This window comes from Cimex lectularius, unplaced genomic scaffold, assembly GCF_000648675.2.
Source record: "Cimex lectularius strain Harlan isolate CLEC.00 unplaced genomic scaffold, Clec_2.1 scaffold260, whole genome shotgun sequence".
NCBI classification, from domain to species: domain Eukaryota; kingdom Metazoa; phylum Arthropoda; class Insecta; order Hemiptera; family Cimicidae; genus Cimex; species Cimex lectularius.
The window spans coordinates 523006-543722 of record NW_019392831.1 but is presented as its reverse complement, the minus strand read 5'-3'; the positions used below and the strand labels follow the sequence as shown (position 1 = coordinate 543722).

The following is a 20717-nucleotide window of genomic DNA, read 5'->3' as shown; positions in this document are numbered from 1 at the left end:
ACATTCTAAATATTTCAATCATTGGTACAAAATACAAAAATGAAAAACTTGTTGAGGTAATGGGTGACAAATAACAATAAAAAACAGTAATCCTTTAACTTGAGCAATTGCCAATTGTAAAAATGAAAAATTCCAAAATATACTAACTATAATTATTAATACTCGTAAACATGAATGGTTAAATCTAATTTCGAAATATTAATAGAAACAATATACTTGCCAATAGGTAAAATTAACCAAGGTCCCTTTAGTTCAACTTTAGCCCCGTAACAGGTCAACTCAATTCACTGTTGGAGATTATGTAGATAATCAAGCTACAATCTTTTACAGACATCTTGAATATATCTCTTAAGAAATTGCCAGGCAACAAATGGTAGCAATAAAAAAAAAAGTTTGCTATCACTTATTCGTGGTGAAGTACGGAATAAAAATGATTTTAATGACTGGAATGATTTAAGCAGTAACCGGCCTCATGCATTTCTGTTATAAAATCAATATGGTTTTGAGTGAGGCCAAATTAGTATTCACAAGGGTGAGATATTTGATTATATCTATCAACTATCAATAGATCAAAAGAAACAATCAATCAAAATTGTCCACCATTACTCTGTTGATGGTACACTCACATGTTTCTCAAAAGCCTGACAAGATCAACATCAATATTATCCTACTTAAATTGGCATGACATGGTTTTGGTACTAATTTACTAAAATGTTTTTTATCTTATTTAAATGATTTAAATGATAGGCACATCAAATTGTTAGGGAAAAGGGTTGCCAATCTTTTAATTTCTATACCTTTTCAGATGAATGGCATTTCAACAGATTTCTTGGATATTAGGTTTCTACTCTTTGCTTATAATCCCAACCTGTTTAAGACATGATTCGACCATATCACTCTTCAAAACACCACAATGCTCTCACAGTTATGCTTCAACTATGTACAATATTATTTTCAACTCAATCTTATCCAAACTGATTTATAATTTTTATGTAAAGTTTGGTTGAAATGAAAAATTAGTATCATGAACACTAATTTTTCATCTCACCCAAAATTACATAATAATTGTAAATCAATTTAAATAATCGCTTTGGTTAACTAGGACCAACTAAAAACATGTAAATCAATTTCATTTCTTGAATTTCATCACTTATACAAGATCTACAATCATCAAGGAATGATTTTCAACCTGATTTTGTCTCTAATGAAGATTGGTCATGCAAAAATGTCACTAAATGAGTGTTATAGTTTATATGCCGAAAATAATCCTCCTCTTTTGCCCATTCAATGCTTCTGATCAACTTCTCTCCTTGACCAATTACAGTTATGACCACAGCAACTGTGACTATGGCAATACATATATATATAATATTCTCAATTCCCTAAATACTGATGTCCTTTTTTACAGCTTTTCATAAAATTTTCATCAACTTAATTTCATTGTATACCCCAACTAGATTAATTAGACAATCAAACTTTCTCATATGCAACTCTTCTGAATTAAAATTTAAAAAAAAAAACCTCTTACAACCAAAAATTTCTTACATCCAGTCTCAACGTAAATCTCTATCTTATATATACTACAGATATTTTACAGACAACTTAGAAAGCAATTTTCTTTTTAACATTAAACGAGTTCACCCATTTGTGAACTGCATTCGTATGCTATAATGAACTCCAAGTTCTCATGTTTAGTCCTATTTAAACTACTACAGAATGCTAAATTAGCTACAAAAATCAGTCTAAAAAACAAATTGTGGATTACAACAAAGTTACAACCAACCACACTACAATTCAATAAAAATAAATTCCAACAAAGGAAAACATTTAGTTAGATAACATTCTAAAATGTTTTTCCTTGCATGCAACTTATGTTTTATCACTTTACAGCAAATTTTGGCTTTGGAGCATAGTACTATTGACAGGCATGTAAAACAGCTTTACAAAAATTGGATATTATTCGCCAAAAATGTGTAAGAATGAGAATTGGTGCCTCCCAAAGTACAACAGTAGATATTCTTCAGGAAAAAAAATGAATCACTTAACATTGATGAAACCGGAATGTTTCATTACTTTCCCTTATGGCATGCAAAAAAATCACTATTATGATAAAATTGCAATAGTATCGCGTAAAATGCTGTCATATAAATATCAGTATAAAAAGAAAAAAACCACCTACGACGCATTCACAAATCAGCCAAATACGAACCAATAGGTCCTCCTGCCTGCCCCTATTTTTCTTCCAGCTTTGATGCTATTTGACAGTATTGTGAATTAACTAATTTCGTGGTCCGCTTGACCAATTAATATACTACAATTAATTAAGGTTTTTAGTTGAGATAAAAAAGTCAATGGCACGAGCGGGATTCGAACCGCTTGATACGCCGATGCTCTACCACATGAAGTCTGAACTATCGTGACCTCGATGTCGATCCACTCGGACACCAACTTCCTATCTCAACCTTACCTTTTGAATTTTCCCTCCTTTTTGCCATTTTTCAAATGGCGTATCAAGCCGAAGATTGTGGGTTCGACGAAGCCAATTGGCGCCTCGTGCGTGGCACCTCAACGACGTCATGCGGTGACACGATTTTACATACCATTACTATTCACATTGACCGTTCGTGACACCAAAAAAAAAGGATGGGGTACGAGTCTACCCAGGCATTTAACCCCTCGGGCCTTGGTCGCCCGCCTTGCGTAATATATACTATTCACATTGGGGAAAATAGCAAAATTACCCTTGTCTGGGTACAAGAGCACACTAGGTAGAGTGGCAACAAACAGGCCGATTATTGGCCAAAGAAAGTTCAGACAGGACACCTATTGGCCCTGAACTCCTTTATGACTTACCAAACTTCCAAAAACGCGGAACAATGGATTAATAATAAGTACTTCATTCGCAGTAGCCTGGGACTGAGACATGCGAAAAAGTTTATCAAAGGACCATATAACAAACGGCAGAGCTACTAAATCTAGGACGTGTTAGGACTAGAATAATAGTTTGACAGCTAACCCGGCACTACAGACTCCGGAGCTATATGTATAGACTCATGGCAGAAAAAGCCTGTGCAGATATTGCCAAGAAGAAGAAGAAACACCGAAACACATCCTCTGTTGGTGCGAAGGCTTATGTAGGCTGAGATTTCTAATCTAGGGAGAGGAAAAGCCAGGGCCTGAAGGATGTACACAGGAGGTATTGAAAAAACTTTGGGGGGTCTAGTGAAAAGCCTTAAGCTTAACGATTTAAAAAAAGAAAAAAAATGGAGATGCACAATAGACCAATACTAATTCCGGTCGCAGTGCATGGGTCTTAAAGAGGTCGGCTTCTACATAATTTAATTTAATCTACTATGGCACTATGCCTTCAACAGTCACTAGCATTTCATCGAATAATCCTGTTATAAGAAGAGATTTGCAAGTTATCTAACTACCACACAGTACACAGATTGGAAACTAATAACTAATATTTTTTTAAAAATTTATATCAATTTGTATTGTGTTAAAAATGTGTACATAAAAACGGTATAATGTAAATCACAATTACACATCTTATGATTATATTATGTTATTATATTACGTTATTGTATTATATTATGATATCTTATTTGTTTCAAAAATATTTTCTAGCAAATAAAAAACAATAATCCATCCAAGGTTTTTATTTTGCAAATCAATTATTGTAAAAGCTATTCTTTCTCGCACCGGAAGGTCTCAAACAGGTTTCATCATCTTGACCTTTTACTAATTATCCAATTTTTATCAGTAGCGACATGAGACAAACACAACTTTTTACGTTTGAAATGTTATCATTTCATTAATAAGTGTGTTGTTCTCAATATCAATAGTTTTTAGTGTTGTTTATTTTTATTTTTCAATTTGTTAAACCTTGGACGAAAACAGGCGAGATTTCTTCTTGTGGTTAGTATTTTTCTTTACACATATTTCCAAATTACTTAAACGTGGGCATTCGATGTGAGAAAATGTTTATAAAGAAACTATTCAATTGACCATATTGTGTATTTGTCAGTTTTCTGTGCATGAGTTCTTTTTACTTTTTAAGCATGGAGTAGAAGTTGCATATTTTAATAGCATTTGTATATTGGTATTTAACTTGCTTTTCTTTGGTGGGAATCTCAACTATAAGCCAATATTAATTAATTTAATTACATTGTGCATGTGCCTTTAATTGCATACACCGATCTTGTCCTGTTATTTAGGGTAATGAGACTAATCTTCAATTATGGTTGAAAGTACTTAAAAAAGTACTTAAAGTACACTTGTGATACAAGAACATATCCTGCAATCCTAGAAAATATATTGAGACTCCTTCAAGTATTACCATAGACTGAAAAGAACGTTAAAGCATAAATGTAAGGACAGGATCATATTGATCTTTCATTACAGATCATATCCAATACTCATGAGTCATGACAGAGATGACTTGAACAAGATCTTCAAGTTTGAATGTATGATTTTTTTTTAACAAGGGCATTTCAACTATCAGATTATATGAGACCTCGGGGACCGGTATTTTTGAAAAAATCCCATTTGTAAGTATGTCGGGTTCTAATGCAGGGCCAAGTGTATGATCAAAATAGTCTAAATAAGGAAGGTACAACCTGTTGGTACACTGATGGATCAATTGGCTTGTAAAATAAGTCCGTAGTGTTGTTTAACAATTCAATTTGATCCTTCTAGTGTTGTGAAGCAATGTTTATTTAGACATCATCATTTACACCCTGATTAATTAAGGTGTTTTTATTTGTCAGTTTCGTTAGAGATTATGTGTTTTTACGAGGAGTTTTATTGAGTTAAAATGGGGAGAAAAACGTTTGGATTTGGAAAACGCAAAGCTCACTGGTCGCCGAATTCAAGCTTTTGTCAGAAAATAACCCACACTTGACAACACGAGTTATCACATAAACACTGAAAATAGCTACACAAGTGTTTCAACACATCTGAGAGTAGTGGATATGTTTGTAGATGTATGGGTTTCTCCATTGATTGATAACTGGCCATAAAAAGTGGGTGTTTTACAGCAATGTTCAGAGAGGTCCCATGTTACAAACACCAATACTGGATTATCTCCGTAGAAGCTAATGTTGTGCATTTGGCGGGATTAAAATGGGGTGCTTTATAATGAGCTACTATACACAGTTGGAGTGATTAAAGTTAGCAAATGATCTAAATCGACCTGCATTGCCCAACTAACAAAAGACGACTGGTTTCCTACAGATGTGTTTTTGGTGTGTCTTTGTGATGCACCAAAATTGTTGGAGCTTGGCTACCATATTTAGGAATGAATCAAATTACCATTTCTTCACCCCCCACAGTCCTTAAAAAATTCTCTCACAATGTTAAAATATGTAAAAAATATGATTTAAGTAGTTTTAAAACATTGAACAGATTTAAAAAAGTTATTCAGATATTGTGAAATGTGGTCGGGTGTGATGTAGGTTTCAGAAAAACATTTTCTTTATCGTGCCAATGTTTCAATCTTTTATTGAAAGATAAATAAATAAATCAAGGTAGCCCGGGCACTCTCAACACAACACGCAAGGATGGCACAATTACACAGAAGACAAACACTTTGAGCCCTGAAGATGATCTCAATAAAAGATCGAAACGTTGGCACGATAAAGAAAATGTTTTTCTGAAACCTACATCACACCCGACCGCATCTCACGATATCTGAATAACTATCGATTAATGGTCACTAATCTCTACACAGATTTAAAAAATGGGAATCTTGGATTGGAAATGTTCATATATGTTTATATCAATGTGTGAATTTCATACAAAATAATTTACAGTTTTTGTGGTTTTAGGTATGATAGGAGCAGGATTTTCTAAAGTTGCAAAAGCCTGTCAGTTTGTACTGCTCACTAAATCAAGGTAATGTTGTGTTTAAACATACTATTCCATAGTTATGCATCAACATATTGACAAAAAATAAGATTGTTTTCCTTCAAAGTACATTTTTAATTAATTTTAATATGTTCAAATAATATTTTATATTCATATATAAGAAGCTAAATATAGTTCATATTTATAGTATATCATGTATATAGTTGGTTGGTTGCACTTTTCTGGTATCCTAATGTAAAAAAAAGTTGCAAATTGGAATTTAAAAAACATAATTTTCTTAATAATATATTAAAGATATATTATATGCTTAGTGCTTTGGGTAAACACACTTGTGGATACTATGGATATGGTTACCACAGCAAGAATTTCGAATTCGGTTAGCGATTTTCAAAAAACTTCGTATCATAAAATGTTGCAAAAAGCATATCGCCTGAATCTACATCTCAACTATATCAAGATCTTCAAAAAGTGGGGTGAAAAACAGTGTACAGTGAAAAAACGACAGCTTCCCAGGTTTTTGGGGACAGAGTTCTCAAAAAAATACTTTGTGGTATTAGAAGTGAGCTAGAAACAATGACAACTCATCTAATTTTACCCATTTTTTAAAATTACTTTTGTTTGTTTTTTACACCTACAAATATTGTATTAAATAAATATTTTATAGTGCTGATTTTTGTTTGAATCACTTGTGAAAAGAGTTGCTCAGTGGCAACACTCCTTCACACTGTAATACCCAAAATAAAACTAAATTTTTCAGAGTGTGGCCTGGTCAGGGATGGTCATTCTAGTTTTAATATATACTATTGATAGATATGCATAAATAATATTTTGTAGTAAAAGGAGTTTGATAAGTTTAAGGATGTTTATGTAACATCTTGCTCAAATCAACTATGTGAATACATCAATGTACAGCATTTTTTTATGTAGATTGCAATACAAATATACTAAAATCTATCAAAGTTTATCAATAACCAAAAAATTTCTAAATATTTAGAAATAATATAATAATTATGAAATATATTCTATATATTTCTAATATTTAGGTAGGGGTATCTTGAGGTGTTAAAATGCAGTTTTAAATTTGTTTCATGAAAAAATGACATTTTACTTGAAAAATATATGGTTTTCAGAAATTTTTTGTTAGAATTTTTAAAATATTTTTATTGCAATCTACTTAAACAAATGCTGTACATTGATATGTTCACATAATTGATTTGAGCAAGTAGAACGCCGAAATAAAAATATTAAAAAGCGGAAAATTTCAACTTTCAAAAAAAAATTTAAGCGAAACCAGGCCTATTCACAAGAAGTGGCGGATACATTTCTGATATATTGCAGTGTAGAATCAGTAAAAAATGTTTAGTCCAAATCCTTTAGACATCAGCCTATTCGTCCCTTTGTAAGATGTGGATTGTTGAAAATGACAACAGACCCTGGAAGGAGGTGGGAAGAAACAGACATGCAATTTTCACTCTTTTTGGGTATATTAGATGGAAATGGTTTGGGATGGCACAACTCAGGAATTTCAGTTTATCAGTGTATTGATAACTTAGTGGTTTGGCACAAGCTTGATAATTTTAGAGAGGTTCTTCATTACCTAAGATTCATTTTGCCACTTCTTCAATTTGCACTTTTGATCCCCCTTCTAGATGTGGCATTGCTAAAATATTTTCATCAATGTTCTGTCTATTTGTGTTCACTTGGGAAATCTGGGTGTAGGTACATTAGGCCGGATTTTTTAAAATGAGTCAGTACAGAGTATGTACATTAGTACACAGGGCTATAGTATCAGCAAACATTTATTATTTATGATTATTGTTTTAAAGTGTTTAGTTTACTGTGATTCGGTTAACTGTATAAAAGAGGTCTATTGTAAATTTAAATCCATTTTTTTCACATAAAGAAAATATTATTAAGAAGGATTAACCTGCATGTATGTACTATTTGATTAAAAATGTAATGCCAGAAAAGGTATTGGTCACATGGTTATATAGAAAATTATATCTTAATTGCCATTTTTATTATTATTTTAGCATTAGTTTGTAGACCATAACCACAAAAGTTAGCCACTAGTATGAACAAAAAGTTAAACTATAAAAAAGTAATTGATGCAGTCCTGTTCAAACATTACTATCTTCCATATTGATGGCTTCATATTATTTTTACATGATACAAGTCTCAATTATAAATAAAATATAAGACTGGTAGTAAGCAGAAAATGTTGTAAAAATTGTGAAATGAATTATAACAGTTAATTTACATTCATATTTACATACTTGTTGGCAAAGTGATTCACCCAATCCCTCCCCTCTAGAATTCAGCTGATTTCTGAGCCTTACACTTTAAAAATCATCATTGGATGACATTCTTCTTGTGAAGTAGGATATTTAATTTCTCAGTAACATTTGAATCAATCATTGAATATTTTCTTCTTTCAGTCCAGTTTTTATTTGTAAGTAGTCACATACAATAATGTAGATTTGTTTAGTCTGTAATAATATATTAACTGTCCTTAGTACAAACTATGTTAATGTTGCATTTCAAATGTTATGTAGTTATAGCACAACTTGAGAAATTATATTTGTGTTTTTATTGTTTTATTTTCCATAAAAAATTTTCAAAAGATCTTATGTAAAGATAAGTTGATTTACAAGCTATAAATGTGAAAAAATTCACTTTGTTTTAACACATGGAAATCACTGATGAAAATGATTTTTATTGTCTGAAAGTTTGTGTGTAAGAATCTCTGTAAAATGTANTATATATAATTTAATATGTTTTAATAACAATTATAGTTATTTTTAATCAATATTGTAAATATAAACTGTTAATGTTTTGATGAAAAAGTCAACATACAAAATTAGCATAAACAATTCAATAAAATTTTAATCACAGAAAGGCAATTTTTGCTGTTGTATAAGTTTGTATATTTAAATAAAATAAAAGCTGCTATCGAGTATAAAAATATAGTTAATATATATTTTAAAAAACCTTTTTTACTTGTTTATTTCTGTTGGCAGGCTTAGCATTGAATCAGTGATCACGTGTTATTAAACATGGGTAAGAAAGGAAAGAAGAAAACAAGCAGCAGTGGCAGCAGTAGTGGCACAAGTAGTTCAGGAGGAGGTGTACAATCTCCATCTGAAAGCAGCTGCAGTACTACTAGCAGCAGTAAGCCAAGTACTACTGGCAGTTCTTTGAGGCAGTTAACTAGAAAATCTGAGACCAATCTGGTCCAAACATCAAAATTTGCTCAAAGAGGAGGTGGTGATGCAGATATTTTATGCCATCCTGGATTTCAACCAGAAAAGGATTTTCCAACTTTGCCCACAAGGGGTGTTGACAGTGTAGTCTCTTTTCAGCCAGTTTATCCACAAGTGAGCAACTGGAATCCCCAGCGAGGAGATATGGCTCAAGTTCGCAATCAGCTGCAGCATCATGTGAAACACAGATTAGCTGGGCCACCCTGGCCATTGGCTAACCAATCAATATTTATGCAACAACAGCAACAACAACAATTTTCTTCTCCTATAACAGTTTTGGCTTCACCTACTCTGACAAAATTTAAAGGAAAACCATGGGGTTCACAGGCTCAGTATTTGACAGAGTTGCCACCCGAAGAAAAAAGAGGTGGTGCCATTCCAAAAATTCAACCACAAATCTTGAAGCAGCCATTACATGACTCTCTCGATTATCCAATTACAAAGTTAACGACTAATAAAATTGCACAAACCGATTCACCAAGACACATTCAAGATCTAAGAATGGCAAGCTTTATTCCCAAAAGAGTTGAAGGCAGACCAGATAAAGAAAATCGAGGAAGACAAATCCTTGTAGATACAAATCATTTAAATCTTGATATTAAGAATAAAAATGCAATTATACATCATTATGATGTAGTAGTTGAACCAGAGAAGCCTCACAAATTTTATAGAGAAGCTCTTGAAATGGTACGTTGTGAACGTTATCCAAAAAATTATCCATCATTTGATGGGAAGAAAAATATTTACAGTGTTAGAAAACTTCCTTTTGAAGACGATGTCTTGATTCATAATGTGCATGTGCATGATAACGAAAGAGGAAAGGACAGAGAATTAACTGTTAAAATAAAATGGGTCAACACTGTCAATTTATCTTCTATTTTTGAATATATGAAAGGTGGTGAATCCACTAACATTCCACAAGATGCAATTCAAGCTATTGATGTTGCTCTAAGACAGCCGTCAGCTAGAAATTTTTGCCAAGTAGGCAGGTCCTATTTTACACCCCCTGATCAAGTGATTCCACTTGGAGATGGGCTTGATTTATGGTATGGATTTTTCCAAAGTGCTATAATTGGTTGGAAACCTTATCTTAATATAGATGTGGCTCATAAAGGGTTCCCAAGTCCAGTGAAATGTGTTGAAGCAGTTCGAAAGTTCATGCAAGTGAACAAAATTGAACCGACTACTTCTTTAGACCAGTATTGCCACTCTAATTTCCGTTCATTTATTAAAGGTTTAAAAGTAGTATACATCCCACCAAGAGTTAACGGTTTAGTTCAAAGAAGAACATATAAAGTGATTGATTTAGGTCTTCCAGCTAAAGATAATATTTTTGAAATTCCCGACAAAGGTAAAACTTCTGTTTGGAAATATTATTGTGATGAATATGGTTATAACATAGAGTTCATTAATTTACCAACCCTTCAATGTGGTTCAAAAGCTCGCCCAATTTCACTTCCTATAGAGCTCTGTGAAATTCAAGAGGGGCAAGTGATTATGAAAAAAATGAATGAAACTCAAACAAGGAATATGGTTAGAGCTGCTGCTGTCCCTGCTTACGAGAGGAAAAAAAAGATTGAAGCTTCTATACGTACAGTGAGTTTTAACACTGATCCGTATATTCAGGAATTTGGTCTGTCAGTGTCGTCAGAATTTACAAAAGTGCCAGCTCGAGTTTTAGATCCACCAACTCTTGAATACAAAGAACAACAAAGTGTTCGTGTGTCAAGTGGCGTATGGCGTTCTGGAAAATTCTTGAAACCTTGCAATTTGGAGCATTGGTACATTTATTCTGTAGACACCAAAGTCCCTGATAAAAAGTTAAAGGATCTGGCCTATAAACTGATGGAAGTCAGCAAAGAAGTCGGAATGGTTATAAAAGAACCAAAAGAAAGAAAAATTATGAGCCATCATAGAGAGTTGGAACATGATCTTACCAATTTCAGTACTGCACAAGTAGTTTTTGTTGTCTTGCCTGATCGAGGACCTGTAACATACGCAAAAGTTAAGCAAATGGCTGAGCTTAAAGTTGGGGTATTAACCCAGTGCATTAAATCTAGGACACTTACGAAATGTAACAGTAATTCAACTGTCACAAATATACTTTTAAAACTTAATGCCAAACTCAATGGAATAAATCATTCGATTACTTCGGGTCACTGGCCTAGTTTCTTCAAAAAACCTGTAATGGTAGTCGGTGCTGATGTGACCCACCCGGCGCCAGATCAAGTCAATGTGCCTTCAGTCGCTGCTGTTGCAGCAAGTCATGATCCGAAAGCATTTCTTTATAACATGATATATAGGATTCAGCCTCCTAGAGAAGAAATAATCAAGGATTTGGAAAATATTATGAGAGAACAACTAATGGTTTTTTATAAACGTACCAATCACAAGCCTCATGCTATTTTATTTTATAGAGATGGTGTATCAGAGGGTCAGTTCAAAAAAGTCATAGATGAAGAAGTACTTGCTATAAGAAGGGCTTGTAAAAAGCTCTCAAAAGAATATGAGCCATTAATCACATTTTTAGTTGTTCAAAAACGGCATCACACTAGATTCTTTCCTGGGCCAAATGATGCAGAAGGGAAAAACAAAAACGTTCCTGCTGGTACTGTTGTTGATACTGAAATTGTTCACCCTACAGAATTGGATTTTTATTTGGTGTCTCATGCTAGTATTCAAGGAACAAGTCGACCAACAAAGTACCATTTGCTCTGTGATGATAGCAACATGTCTGAAGATGATTTAGAAGAGATAACATTCTACCTTTGTCACTTATTTACTAGATGTACAAGATCGGTTTCATATCCTGCACCTACTTATTATGCTCATTTAGCAGCATTTAGGGTCAGATCATATATAGATAATGCAGGAATAAATCTCTCCAATTTAAAATACGAAGAGAAAAAAAGAGAGATCAAACCTGATTTTGCCCAGAGCAGTCCTATGTTCTTTGTTTAGTGTTACATTTAAACAAGAGAAATCCATTTTTAATAATCATTATAAAAATTTCATTACCTGTGTATTATGGCTGCTAACTTCTTTTTATTAAATTTTTTGTGGACAAAGCAAAATTTTTTAATTTTTTATTTATTTTACATTTATTTAGTTTTAACTAAAAAAGATTATTCAATATATTAATAAAAAAAGATTAATTGATATTTCAGTTGTTTTTATCATATATATTACATAGTCTATATAATATTTTATTTTATTTTCATCATGATCCACAATAACGGTTTTTTTCTCCATTAATAGATGTGGCTATATCTAACACTGAAAATAAATTTATTTATATCTGAATAAATATTATAAATATACACAATATTTTATGCAAATACATTGTTAATAAAAGCTTAATGCATCTTTCAAAAATATATTTTTTATAAACGCCTAAAGTCAAGTAATGCAGAGTGAGTGAGGAGGGTTTAAAATCCATTGGGCGTCATGGACAAGAGGTCCAATCATCTCAAAATGCTTTTTGTCAAATTATTCTCATTTAAAATTTCAAAGGATGTGTGCCAGGATTTGAACCCAGATCGCTAAACTGTTAAATATAATAATCAAATGTCTTAAACACACTGTGCATTGTGGTCCATGCTAAATGTTACATGTCTGTACATTTGTACTATGTGTCTTTAATGAATTTTGAAGAGATAAATTTAACTTTTGTTTGTAAAACAGTTTTTCCTTCATAATTATTAATTGTTACAACTATTTGGTCTAAGAATCTAATCGAATTACTATCATGAATAATTATTCAGAAATTGTGAGATGCGGTCTGGTGTGATGTAGGTTTCAGAAAAACATTTTCTTTATCGTGCCAACGTTTCGATCTTTATTGAGATCATCTTCAGGGCCTGGGATTTACAAACATTGTTTACATCTAGCAAATACATTTAGGATGTGGTAAAGTGAATTTATACAATGCAAAATATATTTTTTATATTCAATCAAAGTATTTCTACTCACTCAAAGTGTTTGTCTTCTGTGTAATTGTGCCATTCTTGCATGTCGTGTTGAGAGTGCTAAAACAGCAAAATCTCACTGGCACTCTCAACACGACACACAAGAATGGCACAATTACACAGAAAATTAACACTTTGAGTGAATAGAAATATTTTGAGTTTAAAATATTTTTTTTTGCATTGTATAAATTCACTTTTTTCCACATCCTATATGTATTTGTTAAATTTAAACAAAGTTTGTAAATCCCAGGCCCTGAAGATGATCTCAATAAAGATCGAAACGTTGGCACGATAAAGAAAATGTTTTTCTGAAACCTACATCACACCAGACCGCATCTCACGATTTCTGAATAATTATCAATTAACGGTCACTAATCACCACACAACACTATTTTGAATATTATTTTCATCAGGTGGCATGTAATTGAATGTTGTAAAGTTCTATTTCATCTAGAACAGCCAGTATGTCTTATGGATGTACTTGTTTTGTATAATTGTATAACTATATTTTGGTAATTTATCAAAAAAGGCAACTATAACATTAACTTGTTATAAATGTTAACATTTTATTATAAAGTAAAAAAAAAGAAGTAAAATAAAATTAAACACACCTTACACGTGCAACACACATGTGTATGAAAATTCAAAATTCATGCATTCATATTCATGCACCCCTTTTCAATCATTATATATTATGTATATGTACACTGATTTAAATTGTTTAGTCATTTTCTTGTTTAGACACACAATTTACACTTTTTTACTATGAATTAATTTTATTAGACGGTAGTATTTGTATATTCTGTGATGTACATACATCTAATTTTGGCTAGACAAACTTCTATCAACTTGGCCTGCCTCCCACAGACGCATTTCGTCATTAGTAAACTTCAGTTGGACTGCATGTAAAAAACAAGAAGAATTACCATGATGAAAACTTGATCAGTGGTGAAGCTATAGCTTCTGCACCTCCCTGACAAAACCAAAATGTTGGGGGAAAAAATCCTTATTTTGTGTTAGATTTATTGCACTTAGTGAAAACCTCTGTGCCAATTTTACATTATAGTTATATATATATGTATTATATAAATATATGAACAAACTAGGTTATTTATAGTTTGTTGTACCTTATTAACTTATTAGTTTATTATTATTTTTTATTACAGTTTATTAACAAAGTTATTTATCATTAACATTGTTTAGACGTATAGTTAATGGATCCCGGGTTTGAATCCCAGCGGGCCTACATTTGAACTTGATTTATAGAAGGGTTAAAAATAAATAAATAAAATAAATTTAAAAAATTAATTAATTTAAAAAAAATATTTATGAAGATCAATGTCAATTATAGAAATCACACTTAACTGATTCTTTTTTAAATATATTTTAGTATATAAAAACCATAAATATAAAAAGGGCCTGAAACTAAAACTATTACCATTAATCAAATCATCATAATTATATAACATATTGGTAATAACATTGTTCAGTAAAACTTATTTCTTTAAGGTAAACAGTGTTGTAAGTATGAAAAAATGAAAATAAAAATTGTTGTTGAGGGAAGTGTGTAAAATGAAGTTGTTATAATTAAGTTTAAAAAAATAAAGTTGTTTTCATAATTAACCTGTGTTTAGTAGAATTTTTTTTAACAAGTGTCTATTAAAGCTGAAAACTTATTTAAATCAATGTTATAAACTTGTTTGTATTTTGTAAAATGTTATACTGTTTGTCAATTTTTTGTAGTTGGGCAGATTTTAAATGTATAATTCAATGTATTGGTATGTATAGCATAAAATACCATTGCAGTAACTATTATCACTGGGAACCAACACAATCTAACCTTTTACCTTATAAAAGAATGACCTCCAAAAATATTATTTAATATTGATTTATAAGTTTGTGTTAATTAAATGTGTAAAAATTAAAGATAAAGATAGATATAAAAAAGTATCTAGAATATAATAAATTACAATTTTCATTTGTAAATACTAATTCCATACTTGTACATTCAGACATATTTTTTGTAGGTTACCTGCTGTTTGTAAAGAAGGGATTAGAACATATTTTAAGTTCAGAATTGGAAACAACATGATGATCAAAACGATTCCAGCTTTGTCTGACAACTACATGTACCTTGTAAGTGTATGCAAAAATCTTTATAATTAAACTGATCGTATTAGTATGCAGCTGAATTGTAAAATCCAGGTAATGGACATGCAAACAAAAGAAGCCGCTGTTGTCGATCCAGTTGAACCTGCAAAAGTACTTAAAGAAGTAAGGAAAGAAGGTGGAAACTTGACCAAAGTGTTAACTACACATCATCACTGGTTTGTTACGTATGTTAAATTATATTTTGTGTATTCATGGGCATCACTATAGGGATCATTCTGGAGGCAATGAAGATCTAGCAAAGCAGACCAAAGTTCAGATTTATGGAGGAGACAAAAGAGTAGGAGGAATTACACATATAGTCAAAGAAGGGGATACTATTGACTTAGGCAGGCTGAAAATAAAATGTATTTCAACGCCTTGTCATACGTCAAGCCATATTTGTTATTTTGTTACTGGGCCTGACCAAAAACCTGCAGTGTTTACTGGTTTGTAATATCTTCGTTTTTGTTTTAAAAAAATATAAAATATACATTTATATTATATAATCAGCTATTTAATATGTGATTCTCTAGATTCTAAATTTAATGCCCATAGGTGATACTCTGTTTATTGCGGGCTGTGGTAGATTCTTTGAAGGAACACCTGCACAAATGTACAGTGCGTTAGTTGAAAAATTGGGGAAATTGCCAGATGAAACAGTATGTTTTTGGCATACTACTGTCTAATAATTAAAACTAACTTTGATTGTCACACAGCAAGTTTTTTGTGGTCATGAATACACTACAGCAAATCTAAAATTTGCTAAAACTCTGGAGCCAAACAACCAAGATGTCATTAACAAACTAACCTGGTCTGAAAGCCAACGGAATAAAAATTTGCCAACAGTACCATCGACCATAGGTGCCCATTACATCTTGCTATAGATTAATAGTGTTTATGTATTTAATTAATGTTTATTTCAGGAGAAGAAAAACAATATAATCCCTTTATGAGAGTCACCCAGAAATCTCTTCTGGATAAATATGGTTCATCTGATCCAGTGTCTGTTATGGGAATCATTAGGGTTGCAAAAGACAAATTTAAAGCTTAAATTAATGTGAACGAATGGAACAAATAAAATAAAAACAAAAGTGCATTAGATTAAAACACAAGTTTTTATTAAATTTATTAAATAAAACCTCAACTAATAAGGACATGATGTCGGAAGACTTCATTAAAAAATTAAATATTTTATTGTTAATATTAATTAGATAGTTTTAATTTAATATGGATTTCAAAATTTTCAATTGTTTTATTTACTGACAATATAAATTTATGTATTGTATACATTTGTAATTGGGAAACTGTATAATAATTAAGTAACACCATGTTATATTGTAGAGTTGAGGGGAGATTGTCTACAATCAGGAAGAGAAGAAAAAGACTTAAATCCTAGTCTCCTAGTAAAAAAAAAAAATATCTGAAAATTTGTTTGAACACCATGTTAATGAACTTTCAAGAAACGCCAGATTAAATAACTCGAAAAACAGATAGTAAATAGTATCGAAAGCTGCCTTAAGATCAACAAAAAAAACTAAGTTTTTCGCCTTCTTTGGGAAAGGCTAACATTTATCAAATTAAGTGAACCAGCACAGGGTTATTTATTGGGGCTGTTTCTCCTCTCATGTTTTCTTGAGTTATTCAAATGAGTTTCTTTCGTTTTTCTGAGTATTGGGTCTGTTGCTGGGATTTTGTGTAGTTTTTTTAATCAAATGATCCAAAACACAATACGCCCTTCTAAATCCTGTCTGGAACTCACTTTGTAAATTGCCCTCTTCAAAAATATATTTAACCACATTAGCAAATATTTTCTTCGGGAAATTAAAACTAATAAATCAATTGTAATCACCACTTTCATAGATAACATTTAAAAAGTCTATGAAGAGATCTTCAGATAGATTTTTAGATTAAAAAGTCTCATAAAAAAAGAGTAAGCAGAATACCTGTATAATTCACTAACAATACCATCTGGGTCAGGTGTCTTCTTACCTTGAAGATTAGTTATTCTATTGGTCCATGGAGAAAGGAGCATCCAATAATGTAACGAGGCAAATGTAGTATTGATGTTGGTAAGCCACAAACATTAGCCATGGGGAGTTTCACCAGGAGGATGACTCTACTACAATATTTACTAGACAAACTCAATAGGCCCTACAGTGAATGTGTTAAGAAACGATCTTTTTAGTTAGCTAACAGTTTAAACAGCTAGTTTAAAATTGTTTGAGGTTCTTCTGCATCCAGCTTAAAACCTACAATTTGTTATGCTTAATTTTTATTAGTAATAACACTAATAACTAGAAGAAAAATTATAGGAAATTGATGGAATTTGCTAATTACAACTTTTGGAAATTATTGTTTTACTTGCATTTTAAAAAAATAGCCTTTAATATGATTTTTTACAGCAATATTTACACATAATAAAGTGTTATTATATTAATAATATATAAATAGTAATAGTATTTTTAATAAAAAGAGGATTCAATTAAAACAAATTGAATTTGAATTTAATTAATTTGTGAAGATTCCATGTTGGGAATCTTAAACAGAGTTTTATAGAAATTAAGTATATTGTAAATATAAGATTATACATAAGAAATATGTTAGCTAATTATTGGGAAAACGTATTGAGTAGNGAGCACAAGTATAAGTTTCTAGAAATAATTGTCCAGTAATAGGGTTGTCTCTGAATTATACACTATTTTTGTTTGTACATATTGGGAATTGTTAGTCACAATAATAAAAGGGACTTGATTGTTTCGTCCGAATTCTTGTGTCTATTCCCCAAACCTCCTTGGCCCGAACTAGCAGCAAAGAAGAAAAGGGTGTTCACCCGTCGAGCCCGGGCAACCTGACACATCTTGTTTTAAAACCTCTTTTGGATTGACTGTGATCCTGTTACATCCAAGTAGACTCAAACGACTGTTTTACTTAGGAGAAGAGAGAATAATCTTGACCTTTTATTCCGCTCTAATCTTGACTTGATTCACCATGGTTGATAGACCCCCACGTGATACGTACCCAGAATCTCTCAGCTTGGGACCCTCCACTTCGAAAGATACTACGGCGAAAAATCAGGACACGCGATCAGTGTCTATCGGTGCTTCATATGTTGACCAAGGACATTCTTCTCAGCCACCTCCTCAGTATGACTCATCAGACTTCGCTTCTATGTCTCTTCTTGACAGGAAAAATTTCCTGAAAAACGTAAAGACTGGGACCGGGATGATGAGACAGTTCCCTCACAATTATTTAGACAATGCAACCGCCTTTAAGAGGTTGCTCCCCTCGACACCTCTGTTTAAAGAGTTCTCACTTGCTACCACCCAGATATGGCCCTTTGAGGGCGATCGGACTGAACCGTTCATGTACAGTTGCGCGTATCTCTATGGCATTGGGCGACTAGTTAGAGAAAAGAATATTCAAACTGCTGAGACTCCCCTTGCTATGGCAGTTGCCTGTGGAGAGATTCTAGCACCAGGCCTGCCGGACCAACTATGGCTTGAACCTGAAGCAGCCAGGTTGAAGCTAGTGGCTACTGTTAAGGCTCTGCTAGGGAGTCCTCTCTTTGTAATGTTTACGTCCATAGGCCATACCCAAAGATACAAAGAGGACCCAGAGTTACTTGGAACTCGTCGAGCACCTGATTCGGTCCCTGTTCTGGGTACGCCTGCATGGTTAGACATCAACCTAACTCCCTCTGAGGCTATGACCATCCTCGTCGATTTAGGGACCTTGATCTATACATCTTCACCTACCGGACCTCTACGCATGCTTCTCAGCACAACCCTTGCTATTCTCAAGAAGGGCACTATGTCTGGAGAGTTCTGCAGAAAGATGATAGAAGGGATAAAAGCGGACCTCGGCTTAGACATCACGCTAGAGATAGAAGATGTCCGACAGATCTACCAAGCTTATGGCCAATATACGAACTCTGCAATCGTTCGTAATCTCGTCGGAGACTGGTTGGAGTGGACACCGTCGTCGGCCCTACGTATCCGACTCACCCTCCAACAGTCGGCGGAAGAAGGACTAACAGGGTTGACGACCATTACCAAGACAGTGACTACATATCCAGATTTCTTATGGGAGCAATTAGCTTGCATCCCTGGTTATTCTGGGGAGGAGCCGGTACTTCACAACAATGGATCTGGCCAGCGGCTACCACCAGATCCGAATAGCTCCCGAAGATTGCGAAAAGACCGGTTTCACAACATTGGGCGGTCACTATGAGTACCGTCGAATGCCTTTCGGACTCGCAAACGCACCAGCCACGTTCCAACGCCTGATGGACCAACTCCTCTGTGAAATGAAGGGGCACGAGTGTTTCGTGTACCTAGATGATGTCATTATTTTCAGCGAGACCTGGGAGGAGCACTGTAAGAGAGTGGCAAAAACCCTCACCCTATTTAGGGCAGCTAACCTCAAGGTCAAACTGAAGAAGTGCGCCTTCGCCCAGAAAGAGGTACACTACTTGGGCCACGTCGTCACCCAAGATGGAGTAAAACCCGAAAACGACAAAGTGGAAGCTGTGAAGAATTATCCTCAACCCAAAAATGTCAGGGATATAAGAGCATTCCTGGGCTTGGCAGGATACTACTCGGCCACTACTAAGGCATATGAGGCAGCTGGCAGGCGATACGGTCGCATCTGATGATGCTCAAAACATTGTGGATGCAATCGCTGCCTAGTAGTAAGCAAGCGATTTTACAGGCAACCGAATATACAGATCTAAACAAGTTGGCTACGATTGCAGATAGGGTTCACGAAGTGCACTCACCAGCAGAAGTCGCCTCCGTGGCGACTCGAAATTCTGGGCAGATTCAGGAGCAGAAGAACTACGTCTTAAAGAAATTATAGAGCAAGAAATTAGCAAACGTTTTGAGAAGATTATTTTAGATCCACGGTTCAATGATTACCCTCTGGCCGGTATATGGTTGCTCTACCTTTTCGAGATCCCAGCTTGACATATCCAGACTCACGGACATTTGCCATAACCAGATTTCATAATTTGAAACAGAAATGTCATAAAAAATCCGAGTTGAATGGCAAATATAAAGAGTTTATTGCAGAATACATGCAGACATACGACTAATCCCTCTTCATATTGCATAATTCATCACGCAGTTTTAAAAAGATATTTAGCTCTGAAGGTCAAGCCAAAATACTGTGTCTTCGAGAACTGGTTCCTTAAATAAAAACCTGTTGGAGGGGCCGAAACTTCAGAAAGACATAACAACATTATCCTGAATTTTCGACGGCATAAAATAGGCTTCTGTGCGGATATTATAAAGATGTTGCAACAAATTCTAATTATACCCAAACACCGTAAATACCAACATATTTGGTGGCGACATTCCCCTGAAGAATCTCTTGACACTTACGAACTGAAAACCCTGACGTACGGCCAACCTCGTCTCCTTTTTTGCTCTAAGCGCTTTAGCTAAGTGAGGCGTCAAATATCTTA

General features: G+C 33.4%; 1 protein-coding gene across 4 annotated transcripts; it reads left to right on the top strand.

Annotated features, from left to right (window-relative positions):
• The first annotated feature begins 3670 nt into the window (after positions 1-3670).
• Positions 3671-16347, top strand: LOC106672373 (hydroxyacylglutathione hydrolase, mitochondrial-like). 4 transcript variants are annotated; one of them, XM_014403752.2, is made up of 8 exons: positions 3701-3921; positions 5832-5898; positions 15130-15238; positions 15308-15429; positions 15482-15699; positions 15809-15912; positions 15970-16114; positions 16177-16347. In XM_014403752.2, exons 2-8 carry the CDS (start codon positions 5834-5836, stop codon positions 16302-16304), a joined length of 891 nt encoding a protein of 296 aa, XP_014259238.1. In that variant the 5' UTR covers positions 3701-3921; positions 5832-5833; the 3' UTR covers positions 16305-16347. The 4 variants fall into 4 exon arrangements, with proteins under 4 accessions (XP_014259237.1, XP_014259238.1, XP_024084292.1 ...); XM_024228524.1 differs by having other exon boundaries at positions 15290-15429; XM_014403751.2 differs by lacking the exons at positions 15130-15238; positions 15308-15429; positions 15482-15699; ... (1 more) ...; positions 15970-16114; positions 16177-16347 and adding an exon at positions 8892-12211 and having other exon boundaries at positions 3671-3921.
• Positions 16348-20717: the final 4370 nt, after the last annotated feature.